Source organism: Hippocampus bargibanti, linkage group LG03 (genome assembly GCF_051943395.1).
Source record: "Hippocampus bargibanti isolate YZ-2025 linkage group LG03, ASM5194339v1, whole genome shotgun sequence".
Taxonomy (NCBI): Eukaryota; Metazoa; Chordata; class Actinopteri; order Syngnathiformes; family Syngnathidae; genus Hippocampus; species Hippocampus bargibanti.
Window position 1 is genome coordinate 13,858,352 of NC_142736.1, and position 24,865 is coordinate 13,883,216.

General features: G+C 40.2%; 1 protein-coding gene across 2 annotated transcripts in view; it reads left to right on the plus strand.

The window, feature by feature from the left end:
• The window catches only part of trip4 (thyroid hormone receptor interactor 4), a 77,687-nt gene that overhangs the window by 1,362 nt on the left and 51,460 nt on the right, over positions 1 to 24,865 (plus strand). For both annotated transcript variants that reach the window (XM_088992079.1, XM_088992078.1), the window contains 9 exons: positions 1,240 to 1,370; positions 1,468 to 1,686; positions 1,777 to 1,855; positions 2,417 to 2,522; positions 2,595 to 2,810; positions 2,906 to 3,032; positions 5,184 to 5,377; positions 5,460 to 5,584; positions 7,025 to 7,116. In XM_088992079.1, the coding sequence (XP_088848205.1) occupies positions 1,240 to 1,370; positions 1,468 to 1,686; positions 1,777 to 1,855; positions 2,417 to 2,522; positions 2,595 to 2,810; positions 2,906 to 3,032; positions 5,184 to 5,377; positions 5,460 to 5,584; positions 7,025 to 7,116 (1,289 nt within the window). The remainder of the gene's footprint in view (positions 1 to 1,239; positions 1,371 to 1,467; positions 1,687 to 1,776; positions 1,856 to 2,416; positions 2,523 to 2,594; positions 2,811 to 2,905; positions 3,033 to 5,183; positions 5,378 to 5,459; positions 5,585 to 7,024; positions 7,117 to 24,865) is intronic.

A 24,865-nucleotide genomic window follows, 5' to 3' on the forward strand; every position in this document is an offset into this window, starting at 1 on the left:
AATACGGCCCGGCTGGTCCATGTTTTTGAGGTTGATGCCTATTATGATACAGGTAAAATCCGACGTACAACCGAGTTCCGTTCCGACAAAATGGTCTTAAGTCGAAAAGCATTCAAGAGGCCGACGCAAGGTTTATACGATAGTATACGATGTCAATCTGTTGTTTTTAAGCAACATTTTCTATTGAATACTATTATATACCAAATTGTTTACAGTTCATTTATGAGTTTTAGTTCATTTTTATCATTTTATATTTCGTATTATCGATTTTTCATTACAATATATCTGTAGCTATAGTATATGCCAAACTGTTTACTGTACAGTTTATTTATACATTTTATACTTACCTTTTAGTCCTATTTCAAGCTTCCAATTTATAATAGACATGCACATGGGTTCTGCTGACACAAATACACACGGCTTCCCACCCTGCGCGCTGTTGAAAAATTGCTCTCCATGCTAACGGAGAAGCCGGAAGAGGTCACACAACACACACGCTCGGGACTCAGGCGGACGCCGAAGGAAAAAAGCAATGTATAGTACTACAGGAGATGTTGCCGAGGCGTTATCTGTACTGTATAACTACTGTACTGCGTGTAGCCGCGCAGTAGATCGCTGTGCGAGCGTGAGATGGTGGCTGGTCAACTTTGTCGTACGCGTTGTCAGCTGCTAGCACATTGCGGTACTAGGTGAAGAATTAAAAAAGAAAAGAAAAAAAAAGGTCTGGCGGTCATGGTCGTAAGTACGGGTGGCCCTAAATCGCGCCGGTCGTAAGTCGTAAGTTACCTGTATTTGGTAGGCCAAGAATAAATACAAAATGCTGATTAACCAGCCTATTATACACCTAACTTTTCTTGTCCCATGACATTTTGCTCTTCAAAAAAGTACATGAAATTTATGATAATGTTCTATTGACATTTTTCCATTAGTTCTGGAAATACATACTGTACGTATTGTGAAACAGTTTGAAATGAGTGATGGCTTTCACCGCATGTGAATAATCATAATCATAATCATAATCATAATCATAATACATTTAATTTACAAGCGCCTTACCAAGCAACCAAGGACTCATGACACACTTTCTATGTCACACCACGGATTTAATAAGCTATTTTCTGGTTTGAAAAGCATAATCAGTGTTGATAAAATTTTTATCCAGTTTTCTGTGTAATCAACGATTGTTGATTTTTGTAGTTATTTGAAAGGTCCATAATCATCATCATTTTTATTCATTAGACTCTCAAGATATAACCAAAGATTCCCAGAAGAAGTCTAAACGTAAGGGTCGGAACAAACAAGAGGTGTTCACCGTGGGTCAAGTAGACCCTGAGCCAGATGCAGTGAAAACACCCATGGACCTGATGAGGGTCAGTCCGCATTGCCTTGAACATTGGTCATGAGCTCTCTATATAACACATTTACGCCTTAATTTCGTCTTATTGTTATTATTCTCTCCACGCACAGGCTCAAGAAAGCACCAGTACTTCTTCAATAAAGAAGAAAAATAAGTTCACAAACCTTTATGTTAAAGAAGGTCAGGACAAGCTGACAGTTTTACTACCTGGCCGACACAGCTGTGAGTGCCTTGCTCAGAAACACAGACTCATCAACAATTGCATCAGCTGTGGTCGCATTGTATGTGAGCAAGAGGGATCTGGACCTTGTCTCTTCTGTGGTAGTTTGGTACAAGAATTTGTGTTCATCTTTTTTGCCCCAGTCTATTATAGTATAAAATCAATCTTTACCTTTGGGCATCTTTCTGTCCCATTTCAGGTTTGCACCAAAGAGGAACAGGAGATTCTGCTCAGAGACTCTAACAAAAGCCAGAAACTCAGAAAGAAGCTAATGGGAGGTGAGAATCTGTGGCTTGTGCTACCGCAACGTGTGAACAACAGTATAAGTCTCGACTTTTTTCAGTAACAGTTTCCATCTTTAACGTTTACGGTTTGAACTAAAATGACCTGTAGTCATTGTGGATTTTTTTTATCATACGAGCATCAATTTTTCATAGTGTCTTTTCATTTACCAAAATCACACTCAGGAATATTTGTGAATATTTCAGTAAACTCCATTTTGAAATAAAATCTGTTCACATGACCGGTATTTAACTTTTGTCTGCACAAGCGATTGACCTGGCAATTGAAAAAGGCAATTGAGCCCATCTACATGAGCTTTGAGAAAATGAATCAATACTACAATGTTAGTGGAAAGCAGAAAAGCTTTCAGCTTTTTTGCATTACTTAATATTTTCCGCTTCTTGTTCCCATTCATTTATTTTCTGCACTAAAGTGACCAGTTTTAAAAATGCGGGAAAAAATCTGTTCAAATTTTGGTCAGTTTGTTGGGTGCAGTTTATGTGCCGTTGAACTACTTCTGGTGTATCTGACATTATTTATACATTTCTTTGCGACAGATTGTGGTGAAAGAGATTACCTGGTGCATCAAGATGCCAAGATGAAGGCGGGTTTAGAGAAAGCTGTCCAGCACAAAGACAAACTGTTGGAATATGACCGAACGAGGTAAAACTAATTTCAGTCCAATCGTTATCAAAAATGTTTGACTTAAAACTATGCTGCTGTTTTTATGTGCAGTGTCAAGAGAACTCAGGTACTTGATGATGAGTCTGATTACTTTGCCACTGAATCCAACCAGTGGTTGTCAACTGCTGAGCGTGACAAGCTAAGGAAAAAGGAAGAGGAACTGCGCGAACTTCGTCATGTGTCTCGTAAAGATCGGAAAATCACCTTGGACTTTGCTGGCAGACAAGTCCTTGATGAGACAAACAATTTGAATGAGTACTACAACAAGTAAGTGTGAAGCAGTCACATAATTTCCCAACATGAGTCTTATGCTTGCAAGTGTCAATCACAATTGCCCACTGTTGGATATTTTTACCATGCAGATTAGATGAGACCCTCCAGGCAATGAACATTGACTCTGTGGCAAAATCTCCATTGGACAAGAGTCGAGGTGGAGAACAGAACCTGAGAGAGCTGGTCAACCCCAATATAAGGCAGAGAACACCAGAGGTAAATTGCTTTTTACACACTGCATCTCCCCTCTGTTTATCTCTTTCCTTCTGTCTTCATAGACACTTGTTCAAAGGAAATACACATCGGTCCAGAATTGTGACTTAAGATGACTCAATGGTGACTTGATCATTGCATACTGTAGTTTAAAAATGAAATGTAAAGTTCACAGTTCTTGATCGAGAATAAACCAGTGAGAAGTAGTGATGTGGTGTGTGCTGAGTAGTTGGGAAAAACAATCTGCGAAGCACAGTTCGAGGCGTGTGAACAACCCCTCTCTGGGATCATTTTGGGTAGATTTCTCCTAAAAAAGTACAAATTATAATAATTATATTTCAACAGGTGTAAACTTTGTCCTGTAGAACTTGGGTACCAACAGAACACCTTTCCCTCAACAAAAATGAATGAAATGTGTGTCTCGATCCTTGTTTGTGTGTCTGTCTAAATTAAAGCTATTATTCTTTCTAGTAACATACGCACATTCATATCACAACTCCCTGCTATTTTTACGCAAGAGGATTAGGGCTTACAAACAAAAATAATAATAATAAAGTTGGCACGACTCTCAGTTTTATCTCTGAATTCTGACTTTATTCACAGTATTCCTGACATTAATGTCAACATTTTGACTTTAAAGTGAGAATTCTCAATTAAGAATCATGGCAACTTTTTTTTCTTTGTTGGCCCTAATCATCTTCCGTACATTTTGACCCCATGAAATCCATGGTAGCATTTTATTTTCCACATTATGGTGCAATGGAACAAATTAAGCCTCATGATGCTTTGGCCCAAAGGCAAACCATTTGGATGGAAAGCCTCATTGATTCATGATGCCTTATTTTACCATCACTGGTGAGAACATTTGTCTGTAGATTCTATCCACATGATGGACAACATTGAATTATCAGAATAAAAAATCATGTTTTTTTTAGTCCCAATCAGTTTGTTCGAGAGTCTGTACAGCACCGTTGCCTTAATTATAGTGTCTACATAGCTTAATATGTCTCTGCCACTTTTTGAACTTTCTGCCAGCCCCATCACCACAGTAAAAGTTGACAAAAAAGCCTACTCAATGGGGCCTTAAAATTAATGCCAAAGGGCCTTTTGGGGGGCATAAAATCCCACTTCCACTTTTGTTGGATTATTTATTTCATATTGCAATAATCACGGACCAATCACGCATTCATATGATAAACTATGGACTTCATGCAACTGATCCCAGCATGCATTCGTTTACACGTCCAAACTGACAGCACCATCATGGCCTCAGTTTATCAGTCAATATTCTATCTAAGTGAATTCTCATCTGAGTTTGATGAAGAGGACATACTGACATATAGGTAGGAGCTGGGCAGGTTTGATATCACAGATGTACCTGGAGTGTGGTTCAGAACTATTACGACAGAACATGGGGAACGTTGCACTGGTGAATCCTTGTGTTGAAACAAAGGCTCTGATGGTTACAAATTTAGGTCACGTGCTGTGTGTACTTAAAATTGTGCACAAAAGGAATGTCGATCTCTCTCCGTCTTTGTGTGACAACCTGCTGTTGGCACTCACACCTTAAATTTTAATTTCCCTGTATCATTATGCAATTTTATTATGCTTGACTAGAATCCCTTAAATCTTTATCTATCTCCTGTAAAACAAAAAACAGATAATAATAAAAAAACGTTTAGCGTGATCATGACATGATATGGCTAAAGCAAGTAATTTCACCATCAATGTTGAAGCTGCGCACACCCAGGCATCCAAATGAAGAAATTAGAAATGCAGGATTTAGATTAAATTAAACTGATCGTTCTCTTGTCTTTCATTCTTCAACTTCCTTTTTCCTTAAATTGACCAGACTGCATGAGTCAAAGTGGGTACAATTTATATTATATATACTATATTAAACATGGTAGAGTAAAGCTTAGTATGATTTTCATTATTCACTCTTTCAAAGGTGACAGCTTTCGTTTTTCCAAGAATCATTTCGACAGATGTGTGAATTGAAATTCTATTGAGCAGATGTATGCGGGATGCAAAAAATGAAAACGTGAGCACAGATCATACTTTTCAATGGTTGTTTCTCCTGTTGGGCATGCGTGACACTTGCTTTTTCCACATTATGCACTCAGTGTTCTTTTCTCCTGTTTATATTTTTAGTGGGTAGATGTTGGCAGTAGTGAAAACAACAGAAGGAACATTGAAAAAGGACAGAGTTTGGCACAGTGTAATGGAGGAGGAGAGCGATCCAGGTTACGTCTGCAAGACAAAGAGCTGCAGGAGATGTATGATGGTGGCTGGTGTCTGAGCATGCACCAACCTTGGGCATCACTCTTGGTCAAAGGCATCAAAAGGTGAGAAGTTTATAAATGGAGTCGTGATCACTAGGTCGTAATCGAATGGTTCATAGTAGTACTAACAAGGAACTCCGTATAGAGTTGAGGGGCGAACTTGGTACACATCCCACCGCGGCCGTCTTTGGATTGCTGCTGCAGCCAAGAAGCCCACTCCTCAGGAAACTGCTGAGGTGGAGCACATGTACCGTTCCATTTACCAAAAAGGTACAATGTCAAATCGAAAAAGTATATCTGATTACTGTACTGATAGTGGTTTGTTGGTTTTTATCTCATTCACTCTTTAACTCATTCACTTGTCAGACGATGTGCAAAAATGTGTCCACTGCAGTACCAAGGTTTTTTGTCATTTTCACTTAAATTGCAGGACCAACAGAATATTGAGTTTTAGGACTACATAAACATTCAATGCAGCGTACAAAACCTGGCACTCTTTTCTTTCATCACATAATAATATGGGTCTGGAGTAACATGAGGTGCAAGTGTACAAAAGGCAAATGCTGCCTCCTCGTGGAAGGGAAAAAAGCAGAGAAAATTCTCATTATATGATTGTAACGTGTCCTTGAGAGTTTTGAAAGGCACTTATAAACATAATGTAATTTTGAAAGGCACTTATAAACATAATGTAAACTGTACTGTTTATTTCTGCCATAATGTCATGTTTTTGAATAATTTGAAAAAAATCTGATTAATCAATTGAGTGAAAAAAATGGGGATTAATCCCATTTTATAATAATAATAATACATTTCATTTATAAGCGCCTTTCAAAACCCTCAAGGACACTTTACAGTCACAGGAATTTTTTTTTCTGCAGGTGAGCAGCGACAGCCACACCCGCCAGCGTTCACTCAACCCGGAAGTAACAAAAAACACTAAATAACAAATAATATGACAGATGGTACTTGTAGCTCTAAAATGTTACATTTTGACACCAAATTTATTTGGTGTCAAAATACCCTGATCAAGACTTATAATCAGAAATAAACGTTTGCCTGATTTTCCAGGAATTCTGGATTTTTCAAATTTTCATGAAAGTTCCCCCGGGAAATTGAGGTATTAATTAACAACATTGAACAAATGTGCATTTTAGTTTGTTGTTTTGCTTGTAGGGACACTACATTAGCAAAGCGCACCTCAGCACTCCATAATCCGCTGCTTTCAAGATGTATTATGTTCTGTTGTGTTTTTTTGCCAGCTCAGAAACTTCCTGAGACATTTTGTTCATTGCAAGTTGTCTTAAAAAGTATATCATGACAGTATCTCTGTCAAAAAAAGGGTTCCATAAGCCTTGTTATGTTATTTATCATTCTCCTTTTCCAAAGCGTGGCATGGCACAAGTCTGCTGAAATCCAAAACTTCATTCCAGACTTGTTGTATCATTGTTTAATCAAGACACTAGAATACATAAAGACTTCAAAACGAGATACAAATAACTGGTAACATTATGGCACTCATAGCCAAAATATATCTGAGGACGCCCTTTATAGGAATATTATTGATTTTGTTAGTAATTAGTAAAATGTTACAAATATCCAAGATACAGTAGTGTTGGCGATATCACCTTCATTTCATTTCAACAAGGTCTTGCGTCGCATTGTTGGACGCTCTTTAATGTTTTTGCTGTATTTTATTTCTTGCCTGCTTAGAGCTCAGGTTTCCGTCTGAGTATCCCACTGGCTGCCTGTTGGGTTGTGTCAACGTCCTCGATTGCCTTTCTCAGGACCAGTTTAGAGAGCAGGTTAGTGAAATATATGGTACATCTTGAAATGCTTATTTTTCCTGTCACGTTTTACAGTAAGGAGCAATGACACAAACAAATTTAAAAAAAAGCAAATTAATAGACATTTTTTAATATGTTCATTTAGTTTAATCCCTAAAATAGACACAGTCGCAACAATATTTGAAAACTTTAATTTTCAAACTTGGGGAAATGTATATTTTTTAAGTTGTCTAATAACATTGCAATTATATTATTAGGAGGAGTGATTGTTTTGCGTTTGGATACTCGATGCCATATCATTTTGTTACCAGCAGAGGTCAGGCTGCACCTCTTTACCCATTCTACCCTGATACATTCTATACAATAGCATACAATATTTGCCACCGGAGGCAGTGCACGCCACAAAAGTAAACCTGAAACTGAAATCTCATCCTTCGATCTACGAGATGACACAATGGTGGTGCATCTGCAATTTATTGCCAAAAGTAAGTTGTGTCCCAAGTAATAAAAATAAATAGGTAAATAAATCTCATCTCTTGAGTCTGCCTGAGGCACTAATGTATTTATTCACTGACTAGACACATATGTTGTGGTGCTCCATGCTTTCTACATGATTTCCTCAATGGGCACTTCAATGAAATACATTATGAGACAGACTGGGCCCCTGAAAATATGATCCCATTCTGAAATTAGGTCATCACATGCCCACAAGGTCAATAGCACATTTGTCACCACAAGAAGCAGTTGTGATACTACTGCTCTCAGCTCAGGAGGCCACATTATAGCTTCATTGATCACTGACAATTGTTGGTTTGCAAGGTATCATTTTATTTGTGATTTCACTGCAAACACATGTCGGAGAGGAAATGTATAATGTACATTCTACCGCAATACATGTTCCTTCCTTAACAAGATGGGAGAATAAATGTAATTCCATGCATCTCACGTATGCTTGCATATCTCTACCGAGGTTCGTTTTCAGAAGTGTAGAGAGGGTGGAAACAAAACCTTCAGTGCTCGTACATGCTTTGCATTCTGACTACCGGTATCTGTTTATTTCGGGGCTTTCCCCTTTTGTACTCTGTCCTCATTCTCTCCTACAACACTCATTCCACCCAGGGCTGTAAAATCATGTTTGCAGGCTGTGTGACTGCCCTTTTATCCTGTGAAAGGGTGTGTGTGTGTGTGTGTGTGTGTGTGTGTGTGTGTGTGTGTGTGTGTGTGTGTGTGTGTGTGTGTGTGTGTGTGTGTGTGTGTGTGTGTGTGTGTGTGTGTGTGTGTGTGTGTGTGTGTGTGTGTGTGTGTGTGTGTGTGTGAGTGAGTGTGTGTCTGTGTCCACTTGCCCACAGGAGCCATAAATAACACCCCCGCCCACAGAATGCCTCACTGAAAAAAGAAAGGCAGATGTAGATTAAAAAAAAGAACAGAAGTACCAAAAAAGTAGTGATGGTTCTGAATCCAAACAGTTTTTTTATTTACCATTTTGAAGAGGTTGTGGTACAGACTGTTAGCTGGTGACCACAGCGCTTAGTCTGCTCCAATTCATGTAAGTTGACATGTGAGTCTAATGCTTAGTAGCACATATCCATGCTCCTCAGCTGGAGGGAAAGGATGAAGTGTAGGATTTACAGGCCATTTCTGGCAGCTGTAGGTGGTTAAAGGGGGGGAGCACCAACAGCCATTATTCTTCAGGGTTGACTCAACTTGTTTCTAATGGTATATGAGAGATTTGGAGAAAGTGCAATATGGGGGCAAGCCATAATCCCCAAATACTTGTAATGATGTAAATATTTTAATTATATCATTATACGCTACCTGCATTTGCGCTCCAATTTTAGTGCTGTTGGACAAAGAATATTCTGACAGAAAAAAAAACACTCCAGGCGAACTCGGATCTCCCTTTGTTCAATTCTTTCCCTCATTAAAAACTAACTAGTGTATTGATCCCTTCTGCCAGTAATCTCTCTGCCTGCCAAGCTCACCTTCCCCCCCATACAACTGATAATTGGCTAGCCATTATGATCTGTGTTCAGTCTCACCATCTCCCTGTGCTCTCCCTGTGCTCACTCAGCAGTACATACGTGGATATGTACATTCGACAGCAGTACGTAAGTGGATATGTACTTTCGACTTGCCAACAGTCAGATGGGTTTATTTTGTAGAAATGATACAAGGATGTGATAATGGGAAAGCTTTTGGAGGAGTACTGAGAGAAATGAATTGGATGTGTTGTGTACCTTGACCGAGCTTGGGTGATGTATAAACAAAATAAACACACTTACACAATCATGCATTTCAAGTTGTTACAATATTTTTACCATGCGCACAAGTGTTTGTTTATTCTTGGTCTTGACTCGCAGCACAAGCAAAGGCACAGCACACCCCATACAGAGCCTAAATAGCACTTTCTGCTGACTCCTGCAGTGAAAAAAATTGATTGGATCAATCCACACCCCTAATAATGATTTGATTTGTTACCGGGTTGCAAATACCCTATCTCCAGATGGCGAGCTTCATGTCTCAATAAATACAAGTCAAAGAGGTTTAATCTCCTGCACAAGCATGCCAAGAGCAAATCCAGTGACTGTTAAATTTTGCATTGATTATATTGAATGTTTAACTGTGGAGTAGAAGGGGTTAATACTTTGCCAACTAATGAGGACTGAAGCGTCACATTTCTACTTTATAAGGAATTCATAATTTCACCAGAAATGGTTTACAATGCGTGTGTGTGTGTGTGCGTGTGTGTGTGTGTGTGTGTGTGTGTGTGTGTGTGTGTGTGTGTGTGTGTGTGTGTGTGTATGCATGTGCGTGTGTGCGTGTGCGTGTGCGTGTGTGTGTGTGTGTGTGTGTGTGCGCGCGCGAGTGTGCGTGCGCGTGCGTGTGTGTGTGCGCGTGTGTGTAAACAGTAGATATCTACTAATGCTGTCAAGAGATTAAACATACAGTATGGTGTGATTAATTAATTAGTCTCTCATTAATCTATATTTTCATCTCATCTACAAATTAAAAAAAAAACACTATTTGCATCCATCTTCGAGCAGTAGGCGGTGGATACTCTGAAGCGGTTGCCAGCCAATCGCATGGTACACATAGATGAACAACCATACACACTCACACCTAGGGACAATTTGGAGTGTTCAATCAGCCTCCTATGCAGGTTTTTGGAATATGACAGGAAACCAGAGTACCAAGAGAAAACTAGCCCAGGGAGAACATGGAAACTCTACCCAGGGAATGGGAGCTGCAATTGATACCTCTGCACTGTGCCGTTGATACGCTAATCACTGGCCTGGTAGGCTGTCACCAAATTACGATATTAACATTTGACATCTTATTTTCCATTCATCCTCAAACGGTCGAAACCAGGGGATTTTACACAAACGATTAGACTTAATATGATGCCTTGGTTCCCAATTAAATGGTTGTTTCACCATTTTACAGTCTCATCCTGATTGTTTTTCTTTACATACAAAGCAATGGCATTTGTTTTTAGTGAAGAAACGTACCAACAAAGAGGGCAACAAACGGTCTGGGTAATACTCTCACCAAACTAAACGGGCTGCAAAGAAAATTGTGTGAATAATTCCATTATTTGCAGAAAGACTTTTGTGCTTTGCTATGCCCTTTGACGCATATTACCCTGAGGCAGTTTGGATGGACAAATTGGCTTTTTGCCGGAGTGCAAATATGGGAAATATTTACCACGGCACTCCCCATTTCAACTTGTCATTGGCAACGTGGCGAACGGGGAGTGCAAACCTTGCCTAGCATTTCTAGTTAGAACATGCTGAATTGTGTTTGTGCAGTATCATGTTAAGATGTGGAAAGTTGGAAATGTGAAATAATTTGTGTTAAAATGCAACAAAGCTAAACTTAGCTTCATGTGTGGGTAAACGTGTAAAAAAAATAAACAATGGCATAGCTCCCTGGTTCTTATGGGCTGTCAACCACATTTGTCACCACCTAGATATGAATCACTCACTGACTGGATTTTGCCCATCTCCCACAAGTATTGTGAAAAATGTACATGCATTTTCTTTTCTATTATAGTAGATTTTCTCTACAACAAAATCCTTTTGCACCCAGACATTTTTCACAACAGGGGACTTCTTCCAAGAGCAAATTTTATCTTACATGTAAACACAAACACACATAAGAAAAGGAATACTGTATATGTACTCTTATTACTGCTACTGCTTTTATTCCAATAGTGTGTAAGTAAGTATTGGATTGGATTGGATTGGATTTGCCTTTATTAGTCTCGCAGTGGAGAAATTTATATTTCACAGCAGCAAAGTTATGAAAGAAATGAAAGTATAAGTATGAGCATATACTTAATTACCACTTTATATAGCCAGTGCAGAAAGAAAAAAAACCTGAAAGGAATTCATGATCAGCGTTCACTTCCATAAATTTCTCGAATGTCTTTTACTTTGCTGCCTCCATCTTTTATTTTTATTACTTTTATCCAGTCTTCAAGTGTTAAAGCTTTTCACTAGTGAAGAGCCTGGTTCTGCAATGGTCCGTTTTGGAGCCATTTTATAGCAAGCAATGCAATGTTCATGCTGTGTCTGAAACTACATGTGACATTTTTAACCATGTGCTAACAATTACAAATACTTCCTGTACTTCCTACAACGCTGTGGTGGTTTCTGTTTCTGAGCAACCCAGGAGGAGTTGCTGTTGCAGGATTAGGTTGGATTAGACCAGGGGTCGGGAACCTTTTTGATGAAGAGAGCCATAAAAGTAAAATATTTAGAAATGTTTTACAGTGAGAGACATGCACGCATGCAAACACGTACACAAATACGCATGCATGTGATTTCAACAAAATGTGAGAATTTGTTATTTCAAATAACTTTGTGATAATACCATTAATATGAATCCTTTTCCGTTCCTCGTGATTGTTAAAAAAATATCCAGCCAAACCATCGGAATGAAACGTCTGTGTAAGCTTTCAGTCGTACAGGAGTGGTCCATCGTTTCTTCAGCCGTCATCTGTACTTCTTTGAAGGTGTCTGAGGTTTCGCTTCTTATCCAAGAGGCTTCGTCAGCGAATTAAAATTTTAGATATAAGTATATCTCGTGCCACATTATGCATTCCCGTGCCACATGCTGTAAGCGAACAAAAATTTTACTTCGCCGACTAAGCCTCATGTCACCACCTAAATCGCCACCATGGCGATTTAGTGAAGGGTTTTGCTGTTTTGTGAAAATAGTAAATTTCTGTTTTTAGAAAATAGTTTCTTTTACCCCCCTTTCAGTATATATATATATATATATATATATATATATATATATATATATATATATATATATATATATATATATATATATATATATATACAGTAAAGTCTCGTTATATCGGATATATCGATAGTCCCGGTTATATCGATACTATTTCTATGCACGCACGCATGCAAACAGGGTCGGATATATCGATAGTCCCGGTTATATCGATATTTTTTCGGACTCCCTTGAATATCGATATAACGAGACTTTACTGTATATATATATATATATACGGGGCATTTATGCGGTTTGCGATCACCTCGCCAATGCCGGATGATTGACTCAACTCTCCACCGTACCTGGACTCTTCCTTCGATGCGCGAGTGTATCCGGTCCGAGGTATTTTCCCTGCGTCCTGTAAATTTATGTCATCTTCCGGGATTGCGTAATTTGGCACCCTCGTCTGCCATTTGGTTTTTGGCGTAGTAAGCGGGTCTGATCACCCCCTGCCTTCTTACTCACTGTGTTTTCTTTTATTTGTGAATAAACATCCTGCTTGGTTAGTACGTGTCTGCTTTGGGATCCCAAACATTCCACTACGTTCCGACTCGTCAGCTGCCGTCACTCTCGCTCGGAACGTGACAGCTACGGATGACTCGGCTACAGGATGTTCTTTTCTCTTAAAATATCTATCCAATGACACTTGCTCTCACTCCCACAGCCACATCACTAGATTTCACAGCCTCCTTATTCTTTAATATCGTACTGATCGTAGATTTCGCCATGCTGTATTCCCTCGCCAGATCAGACACTCGCACACCTCCTTCATATTTTGGGATTATTTCTTTCTTAAATGCAATAGTTGTACGCACTACTTTTCTTTTGTCACTTTTAGGAACACTTACTTTCTTTGGGGGCATGATTAGGGGCTAAAACTCTTTGTTTGGGTGATATTAAACGCTAGAGCAAAATGCAGCACGTCCGCAAGCGACAACAGTCGGTCATGGAGAGAGCGATACACCCGTACGCCGCTCAGCACCCCACCCTCGCGTACGCACTCACGCGCCGTATTGGCGTTCGAACTACGAAGCAAGATTGTCTCGAATATTTTGTTCGAACTCCGATTTGTTCGAACTGTGAGGCGTTCAAGGCGTACATATATATATATATATATATATATATATATATATATATATATATATATATATATATATATACAGTAAAGTCTCGTTATAATGATATCGGATATATCGATAGTCCCGGTTATATCGATACTATTTCTATGCACGCACGGAGAAAATTACATGCAAACAGGGTCGGATATATCGATAGTCCCGGTTATATCGATATTTTTTCGGACTCCCTTGAATATCGATATAACGAGACTTTACTGTATATATATATATATAGTTCTCCCCGGACCCGCGTGGGTTTTCTCCGGGTCCTCCGGTTTCCTCCCACACTCCAAAAACATGCATGGCAGGCAGATTGACCACTCCAAATTGTCCCTAGGTGTGAGTGTGAGAGTGACTGTTGTATGTCTTTATGTGCCCTGCGATTGGCTGGCAACCAATTCAGGGTGTCCCCCGCCTCGTGCCCGAAGACAGCTGAGATAGGCTCCAGCAACCCCCGCGACCCTAATGAGGAATAAGCGGTACGGAAAATGGGACGAGATATATAACTACCAGCAAAAAAAAAATTGCTGACGAAGCCTCTTGGATAAGAAGCGAAACGTCCGACACCTTCAAAGAAGTACAGATGACGGCTGAAGAAACCTTCTCATCCATTTCTCAACCTTGTTTCCTTGAGTCTTTCTATAAGTATATCTCGTGCCACAGTATGCATACCCGTGCCACATACTGTAAGTAAAGTCAGAACCCTCCATACTCCATCATATAGCAGCAAGCCTCTCCCCCAACAGTGGTGATGTTTTCTGTTGAATTCTGTTTGTACAAGGACCGCCCTTGACCTCTGGGGTTGAGCTCCTTTGCTTGTTAGGCTGGTTGGGAGCTCAATCTCATGCCTGTGTTTCCTTGTGGTAATGTGATATTTATATGCTGAAAGCCTTCTTTCGAGCAAGCCACACAGAAACACAAGCATACGCACACTCACACTCTCACAAAGAAGACTCTTAGGATATACCGGCTGCATTCCAAAGGAACTAAAGCTACTCTGTAAATGCTATTTTTTTTCACTATCCTTCTCTCTTTGGAACATTGCGTAAATCCTTTCAGATTTTCCCCAGTTGTGTGTCTAACAGTGTGTTTTTTCAGCCCAGGACTGTGGAGTAAATTAACTTTTGCGTAGGATTCAATTTATGTTCTATCAACGAACATGCATGCTTCCATCTCACTCTGCACAATCTCAGTGGCACTTTAGTACACTCCTCCATTCTCCTTACTGGGCAGTTTGCCATTCCAGGGAGGTCAAACATCATGCGATCCCGCAGTTGTGTGTAAATTGCATTCAGCTCATTGTCCCCAGGCACCGGATGACAACTAAGCAAACCTCAGTCACAGGTTTCTGACAGCATGAAAAATATATAGAACCATCTGGCTGGCAAAAATGGTCCGCCACTCTGTTTTGAATTTCACTGCTGTCCTCAGTCCACGCTGCTGAATATCAGTTTCTGCTGTTTGGGTAATTGGCTTCAAAGCCCTTTTTGATATATGTACAGCTTTGGATTTTTGCTCTGCGCAAATCATAAAACATGCTTTTTCTATGTGATGATTCATGGAGCAATGATAGAGTTATGAGGATTTTTAAGCGGCTTTGTTCTTTGATTTAAAAGACAGAAATGAAAATGAAATGTCCGACTTAATGAATTTCTCGAAGTGGTTTACATGTTCATATTCTATATCAACAATGCGTATGAAGTAATTCATCTTTGTAGCGATGTTTGGTGTAAGTGTTAACATGAGCATGAACAGGAATGCCTGCAAAGATATAATAGTACAACAACTTGTCAGTTAAGGCAAAGACAAATATTATCCTTTAACAACTGTCAAGCAGTGGAACGAAAACATTTTCAATTGTGACTCGACCTGTTCTTGCCTTTTTTTAGTAACATATAAGTGGATGGATTCTCCTTTGTCAAGTGGTACAATGATTTTATTGCTTGTTGTACTTTTCAGACTGATACTTACAACAAAAATCAACGCATTATTGCATGGATGGATTTGTATTCCCTCGATTCAGAAACATCAAGATAATGTCAGAGTAGCAAATTTGGGCTCAATCTATAAATTGTCCTCAATTGTTTATTTACTGAAATAGGGCACAACCCATTTGACATAATCTGTTTTAATTCTGATTTATTCAATAGCTTTCCACATGCAGTCTCAAATTCCTCGAAATGTGCTGTAATGAAGCATAGAATCGATATGGTAGCCAGCTGTCATTTCTTTTGTTCATGCCCATTGTTTGTTTCATTGGCCCAAGATGACCTTTCGTCAGACCTGGGTTTGCATTTTGTGTGCTGAAGTCAAAGTCAAAGTTAAAGTCAGCTTTATTGTCAAATATGCTAATATGCATGACATACAGCTCAGATGAAATTACTGTCCTCTCGGACCCAGCATGCAAGGCACTTATAATGACTTTAACAAACATAATAAACATGAAAACGCCAATTTGCCGGGAGAGGGGAGCCACTGCGTGTTCACGCGCCGCCATCTTGGGAAAAAAAACAAAAAAACAAAAAAATAATATGACAACACAAAGACACAGAGTCATTCATTCGAAACATCCGTGCGAAGTATGGACTGGAAACCCCAAGGTCAAAATGGGAAACACCTCCCAAGGTAGTAGAGAATGACCGAGCAAAGATCCTGTGGGACTTCCAGATACAGACTGACAAGATGGTAATGGCCAACCAACCAGATATCGTGGTCATAAATAAAGGGCAAAGGAAAGCCGTTGTCGTGGATGAAGCGGTCCCGAGTGATGGAAACATCAGAAAGAAGGAACATGAGAAAATCGAGAAATACCAAGGGCGTGTAAAATGGCTTCAGAATACTTCTACTGAGCGTATTTTACAAATATTCCACCGCATATAGCTATATTTTACATTTTAAGACTCGGGTTGAATATTCAGGAAGTCTTGTTTTTGAGTTGGTGACGAGTTCGTACGTGACATCACTAAAGGACCGCCCTGTGACCGTAAAAAAGACGCATTGTAGCGGTCCTTCCATCACGTCAATGTACTTTGCTGTACTTGTTTGGTCTGGGGACCTCGTGTTGCACCCAAAAGCCGCCAGAAGGCCAGAAGAGGGCGTCCAAGCACCATATAAGGAATTTATCAGCCTGTGGAAGCGGAGGTGACCACTGGAGGTCGCCATTTTGTGCCTCTTTTTTTGGGTGAGAGATTTTCCCCCAATGTTGCCTCAAAATGGCACATATAATTGTTTAATCGATTGCAAACATGTATGCTTTCCTCTTCAGAACTATTTGAATCATATTCATAACTGGATGTGTAACAAGAAAGCATATTCTCCGAATCTGAAGCCATTGTTTTGATTCACAAGCAATGCAAGACGTCTTGGCGTGACGTCACGAACTGGGGCGGGACTTTCTGAAAATGCCCAATTCGCATCTCAATGTTTTGCAGATTTTGGACACTTTAAGTCATTTTTATTGGTGTTTTGCATTTGACTAAAAATATCATACTGCGTGTTTTGGGTATTTTAGATGCTATAAAACGTTTTTCTGGTGTCAGTTAAAAAACAAAAAAGTGACGTTGGTTGTCCTTTAATACTTGTCTAAAATCATAATCATTTTTTTTCATTCTCTTTGTCCATGACAAAGACATGACAAATGACAAAGTCATTTTGTTTTCCTACTTTTATTCCTTTCATCACTTTGCTGCTGTGAAATGTAAATTTCTCCACTGTGAGACTAATAAAGGCATATCCAATGACAGATTTAGCTAATCTTTTTGGATTAAATTAGGCCCACAGTGAATATATTTTTAATTTACCATACACTCAACTCTAAACTTATTCAGGGTCATCCCCTCGTCTGATAATTATTTCATTGAAATAAATGAAAAAAACTCAACCAATCTAAACTGAAACTCAACTAATCCACAGGATTGTCAGAGCCTCATGCCCATTCATTCCTGCAAGTTGAACACTTCATTCTCGATTTCCATTCTATCTGTGAAACACAAATGACCATGTAAATATTTTGAGAAATAAAAGCCACTTGTATTTGAATTCCATTACATCTACATCTTTCACGCTTAGTCTCTGCACACATTTGAACCGTAAACAAAGAACTCCCTTATTTCTTATTACATCACCAAGTCACAAAATCCAGTTTATACAGTAAACATAATTGTATTTTAAAACAATATTAACTGTATGTACAATATCACCTGTTCTAGTGGGTGAAATGGGCCTTGACAGTCGTGGCGTCTACCTCACAGGTGGTGGTTTTAGGGGCTTGTTGGAGGGGTTCAGACACCACAGACTGATGATGGCGAGCTGTTGACTCGAAGAGGCAACCAAATAAATGACACTAGCTCTCCATTCAGTATGAATGAGTTCTGCCTGCAAGTTTTACATGCAGCCTCAGCTTGAGAAGTCATGATCGCACAGTTGTGATAACCCATGATACATATGAAATTATAAATACATGTATGATAAAATATTGTCGAAAAACATACTATTGTACATACTGTATTTTTGTCCAAATGGTGACTGGCTTGGGAGTGACCCTGTCTCGCTGTCAACTGAGAAATTCATTTTTCGTGTTTCCACACTGTGAAAGCGTTTCGCTCTGAGAATAAATTCGAGTTTTGATAGGCTGCACTTTGCAACATCACCACATCATTCAATGGCAATTCTTATTTTGAATTGCCTCAAAAACAGTGGCCAAGACTCATCACTTGTGCAATGTTATGACCAGAACCGCAGCAGCTTGCACTGTGAAGCCATGCTTACAGAGTTCAGTTGATCCATCGCCAATCCTAGCTAGCGCCTCTTGTAATAGAAAAGGAACATGCAGTGTGGGGCCACGGGAGAGTGGTATGGGGTGGCACTTTTTGGGCTGAATGGATAAGCAGGAAAACGCCACATCAATTACGAGTTACGTTCCAAAGTCCCCCCAAAAAATCGAAGTTCCTTTTACCTCAAAAGTAGATGACCAGCTCAAGGTCTTGAATGAAGCATGTGAACATCTGGAAATTTTAAACTTGCCATCAATAAGAAGTAATGAAAAATTCACTGATCGGCCTCGCTTCAAAATTCCTCCCGTGATTGCCTTTAAAGTTACATTTCTGCAGAGTTTGAATGAACACACATGGAAAAGCTTCAACTGAATTTCAAAGCAACCATTCCCCCGCAAAGACACACTGGCATGGTCATCATCCATCTCAATTACCATGTGATGAAATCATATGCCAGCTGTGAAATGCTTTGTTTCTTTTTGTTAAATGAGAGCATTTTTTTCCCGAACAGCACCTGTGCTGTGTGGCGCTGATTTGCAAAGAGAAAATATTTGATGGGAACTGAAATGTCTGGCTAGGTGGTGGTCCAGTGGTTAGCGCATTGCAGCGCAGAAGTCGTGTGTTCAATCTCCGCCCTGGCCTCCCTGTGTGGAGTTTGCATGTTCTCCCTAGGCTTGTGTGGGTTTTCTACAGGTACTCCGGTTCCTTCCCACATTCTAAAAACATACTTGGCAGGCTGATTGGACACTCTAAATTGTCCCTAGGTTTGAGTGTGACAGTGAATGGTTGTTTGTCTCTGTGTGTCCTGCGATTGGCTGGCAACTAATTCAGGTTGTCCCACACCTACTGCCCAAAGACAGCTGAGATCGACTCCAGCACCCTTGCGACCCTTGTTAGGATAAAGCGGATCAGAACATGAATGAATGAAATATATTGAGGACTTTGATTCCCTGGATTTTATGCTTTTAAGTTCAGTCACAGTTGGGCAGCTCTCTGACTCTAAATATCAGGGGGTTTCTGGTTCTCATTGAGGTAAATTTAGTACCATCTTGACCAGGTGCATGTATTCTGCAAATTAAACACGCAGACTCTCTTTGACAGGAAACATACTTTAGTTACACGTTCCATCCATATTGGATGTGTCAAAGTGAAGCAAATTGTGAAAATGCCTCGTTCACTTGCTCTTTAGGGATGTATCATCAAGCAAAAACAAATTCGGAATTATTGGTTTTGATGGCATTCCATCGCGATAGTGTAATTTCATGTCATAATTTCCAAAAATGTACAGCTAATAAAGCAACATACAATAAGGCTCGGGACACACCAGTCACGTGCAGTCAGGGGAGGCAGACAAGGCCGTGCCTCACCTGTCATCATGGAAATATCAAATGAAAAAATAAATTAAACAGTTATACTTATTTAGTGATTTATACTTTAAAGTTCTTTTCCATTTAGCTTCACCCTCTTTGGATTTATTTTTCAAAATCGCTGAATTTTCACATTTACCGTTCAAATACTAAGTAGAAACGAGCGGTGAGGCAGCAGCCGGCTGAGCCTCACCGTTGATTGCGCAATGACTATGCTAACTGTGCTGGCTTGCTCTGCAGTGAGACCACATTGCTGTCCCTCTGCAATTCACCATTAAAGTGTTCAAACACTTTTAGTATATGAACTAAATTTCTCCAGTTTAGCTGCTGTATATAATGTATAGTCACTGTACATAATAAACACTGTACTACAGTTTATTTATTTTATTTTATTTTATTTTTCATCAAAACTGTGTGCATTGGTGAGGCACACAGTTCTCCTGCCTCATGGCAGGGGGCGCTGGTGATTAGAGATTCTTCTTGCGAATAAGCTACTTTGTAGAGTTCATATGTTTGTAAATCTGACTGTGATGACATCAGTGCCTCAGCCAGCCATGAACCTCACCGCACGTCACTGGGACACACGGTACATTGAGATAGTTTCCATTCAATTGGTCTGGCTGGGGGCTGCACAAAATTAGCTGGAGGTGGCCTCCGTGCAATTTTAAATGCAGGAAAAACCCTGAGTATGTATGTGTTGTATGTGAAGCAGGTTTCCTGTGTTTTATGCATCGTCTCGCAATCGTTTTTCATTCATAATTTAGTCAGCATTTCAAAATGTGATCCACAAACAGATCCACAAATGACTGAAAGAGAGAACTCTTCCTAGATGCGTAAATGACTGAAAGAGACAACATTTCCTGCTCAAATGTTCCCACAGTTACCGCTTTGAGACTCAAAAGCTTACATTATTGTCAGGCAGTCTTGTTTGCTTCTTGCCAGAGGGCCACCGCAGGAGGTGAAGTCATAAACATGGCTGGGAAAGTAGAAGTGAGCTGTAGAAAAAAGTCTGTGTGAATCTCTTTGCAAAACCACATGGCTTTACTGCACCTGTCAGCACTAGTGTAACCTGAGGGGCTAATCTGTGGCTGGCTTTTAACCAGAATCCTCCCAGAGCTGAATTGTTATGCAAACAAGAACGCATACACTTGATTACAATACCTCCCCCAGCAGAATGAGATCTCAACATTCCACGCTATAATTACACTTGGCCGTTACGATAAATCCTTCAAACTCATGAAGTTGATTGTTCAAAATTGTTCATTGTGGTAATGTTTTTCACAGGAATTTTAAGTGCAATGTCGGTATCAAGCGCAATGTTGAAATGTATTCTCACGCACGCGCACACACAAACACACGCACATAAACAAATATGTATACTCTACATATCTACATATCTATCAATCTATTGATCTATCATTGAAGATACTATGTCGTTCAATTGAGTAGTTGAGATCCATCCAAATACTTCATACATCGATCGATCGATGTCTCGATCTCTTGATCGATTCCTTTCTGTGGAGTGAAATGTCAATGAAGTTGCACTGAAAAATAATTTTGAAACGACATGAGTTTGTTTACCATTTGAACAGACGGACATGTGAACATTAATAAAAGCTAGTCCTAAGGAAGGCTGCCCCTCTCTCTGGAAAGGCTCATAAAAATGCAAAAATTCTGAGCTGGTCTTTGAGACTCCCAGATTATTAATGTTCACCCTCCAAACTGACACTAGTTGATTCTCTCAGTGAAGGACTGTTTAATTTTTAATCACCACCATGCATCGCATCCAACTTGTGCTTGAGATTCATCAACGATGCATGATTTGCAATTAACCGCCTGTTCAGACTGAAGTACCCTTATTTTAGAATAGCTTTAAAGCTTTTGAGAGAATAATTAATGTTCACTGTTTAAAAATAAGGCAAAGACAAATATTTTGAACTGGAATGTAGAACAACACAAATCAATGATTATATTTATGGTTACTATGTTTGCATGTAGTGTTGTCTGTTCTTGTGCAGTGATGAGGGAAAGAAAAATATAATTGTGGTATAACATGCGTCTGTGTCAGTAGTGTTTGCACAATTTGTTCTTCAACTAGGAACTGTACAGCAAAATACACAACTGATTTTCCATTCATTCAAAAGGATACGTCTGTGTATGCTCTCAGTCATACAGGAGTGGTCCATCGATGAAAAGGTTTCTTCAGCCGTCATCTGTACTTCTTTGAAGGTGTCGGACGTTTCGCTTCTTATCCAAGAAACTTCATCAGCAAACTAGTCTTATTGGTAGTTTAGGCCCAATATATATATATCTATCCTTACTGTCCAGACCTGGCGGTGCTATGATATGTCCCTGCTCTCAGGTTGGGGGGAGCGAAGAACTACTCCCTGCAGCTCCACTGATCAGTGGAGCTGCAGGGAGTAGTCCTCTGCACCGCCATGTCTGGACAGCAGGGACACATACACATAGGGCCTAAACTACCAGCAAGACCCCAGCCCGCTGACGAAGTTTCCTGGACACGAAGCGAAATGTCCGACACCTCCAAAGAAGCACAGACGACGGCTGAAGAAACTTCTTCACATCACTTAGGAATGCCCTCACAAAGTCCTAAAAGTCATTTGTAAAGTCAGGTTCTATCCCAAGAGATTTGCGGCAGAAGGGCATCTGTACGCTTTGGTTTTTCTTGTTTGCTGTTTTGTTCTGAAGTTACCATGTGTAATCGATGAAAAGGTTTCTTCAGCCGTCATCTGTACCTCCTTGAAGGCGTCGGACGCCTTGCCTCCCAGCCAAGAAACCTCGCCAGCAAACCTCTCACTGGTATTCTAGGCCCCATACATATATCCCCACTGTACAGACAAGGCGGTGCTGAACTCTGCTATGATAGGTCCCTACTCTCAGGTTGGGGGAGCAGAGGACTACTCCCTGCCACTTCCTATTGTTTTGACTAACGACTGGCCTGAATCCCCTACTTCCACCGGTATCACCTCATCGGTATTCCTAATCCTATTTTGCCTAAGTAGGCTGTTGTACGAACGATCCAAATTGAACCTCACCCCACCAAACCGGTTTAATGAAGGATTTAGTTGTTTTATGAAAATTGCTTCTTTTACTCCCCTTTCAAACCATTTATGTTCTTTCGCTAAGATTTTAACCTCATTGTCGTCATATGAGTGGTTGCTAGCTTTTAGGTGCATATGAAACTTTGTCAGCGGGCTGGGGTCTTGCTGGTAGTTTAGGCCCTATGTGTATGTGTCCCTGCTGTCCAGACATGGCGGTGCAGAGGACTACTCCCTGCAGCTCCTGATCCTGTGGAGCTGCAGGGGGTAGTCCTCTGCTCCCCCCAACCTGAGAGCAGGGACATATCATCGCAGATTCCGGCACCGCCATGCCTGGACAGTAAGGAGATATATATATATTGGGCCTAATCTACCAGTAAGACTTTAGTTTGCTGACGAAGTTTCTTGGATAAGAAGCGAAACGTCCGACACCTTGAAAGAAGTACAGATGACGGCTGACGAAACCTTTTCATCGATGGTATAACATGCTATATGCTATAAACAGCAGCTCTGTGAAGTTTCCTGAGGACAGCTGTGTTCCGTTAGAAGGGTTAATGAATGCAAAAAAACAGGCTTGTGTTGCTTACTGAACATGATAGATTAAAGAACATTTGGCGTTCAATTGCTTCTGCGCACAGTTCCCAACAACACCCTTTCACCTCCCACATGTAGCTCATATCAGACTACCCATCTGTTTCTCCCTCCCCGCATGAAAAATCGCCTTGACAGGACTGGTTACAGTAGTGCTTCCACGAAGTCTCAATTTGTATAATTCAGTGTCCATCACGATCTGCCTTTCTGTTTAAACTTCCTCACCATACCTTTCCTCTTCTTTTCTGTCGTTCTCACCATATCCTATTCTGTATGTTTACTCTCTGGTTCTTTATTCTCCCCACTCCTACCCTCCTTCCTGTTTCAATCCGCCCTACTCATTTTTAAAAGCCACATGCTCCCAGCCCGTCTGGCTCAGTTGCTCCCTGCCAATGAAGGCCTTTTTATTGGGCTGAGATTGTGTGCAGCCAAGCAGTGCCTGGCTGGGGCCAACCACACACCCGCGCACACACACACATACAGACACACACGCACATACACATTTATATACACACTCTCACAAATCCTACTGCCACTTCCACCCCTCCCCCTCTGGAGCGTAGCCCTCTCCACATGCCTATTCTGGTCTGGCCCTGTCGCCCAGAAGGAGATTACTTGTTTCTGCTGCCCTTAATTGCTGACAGCAGCTTGAGTGGAGTCAGAGACAGAGACATTGTAGAAAGCTGCAAAAGGGTACACTGTTGGGTTGTTGAGCAGTTACTTGACATGCATGGACCCTTCTTTTCTTCAAAGAAATTACTCTGGATTTTCTACTTCCTTTCATCACTTTGCTGCTGTGAAATGTAAATTTCTCCACTGTGAGACTAATAAAGGCAAATCCAATCCAATCCAAAAATCCAGGGGTTGATTTGAACCTGTGGTACATTATCTTAAGACATGGGTGAATAGTGCACACCTTCAGCTTCATTCAAGTTTTTAAACAATGATACAGACTAAAGAGTATTAGGGTACATTATGAGCATGAACAATTTTAATTTTAAACCCTTACAGATCTTTTTCTTCAATGCCATGATTACAATGACCTGAATGACGGAGAATCTGCGTGGACGTAAAGAACAAATTAATTTTTTAGCAAGCACACCGGTTCATGGTGTCCCTAGTCTATTGCCCGAAGCCAGCTGGAATAGGCTCCAACACCCCTCACGACCCTTGTGAGGATAATGTGGTTCGGAAAATAAATGACCAAAAAAATTACATTTGTCATTACAATTGTGAAACTAGCGTATTTTCTGCACTAAAAGGTGCACCTAAAAGGCTAAAATGTTAAAAGCTCACAGCACACCTTAAAATCCAATGTGCCTCGTGTCTGGTTATTATAGTAATATTACAGCCCCAAAATGGCTCCTTGCAAGAGACCTGCTTACAATACAGAGTGTAAACATAAGGCGATCGGTTTTGTTGTAAAACACGGAAATCAAGCAGTTGCAAGAAAGTTCAATGTTATCGAGTCAGTGTTATAACTTACTGGTAGTTAAGTGAACCACGTCGCTGCTTTATTAAATATGTTTTACTGATATCTGATTGTTCTGCTGGCATTACCTTGAACGTGG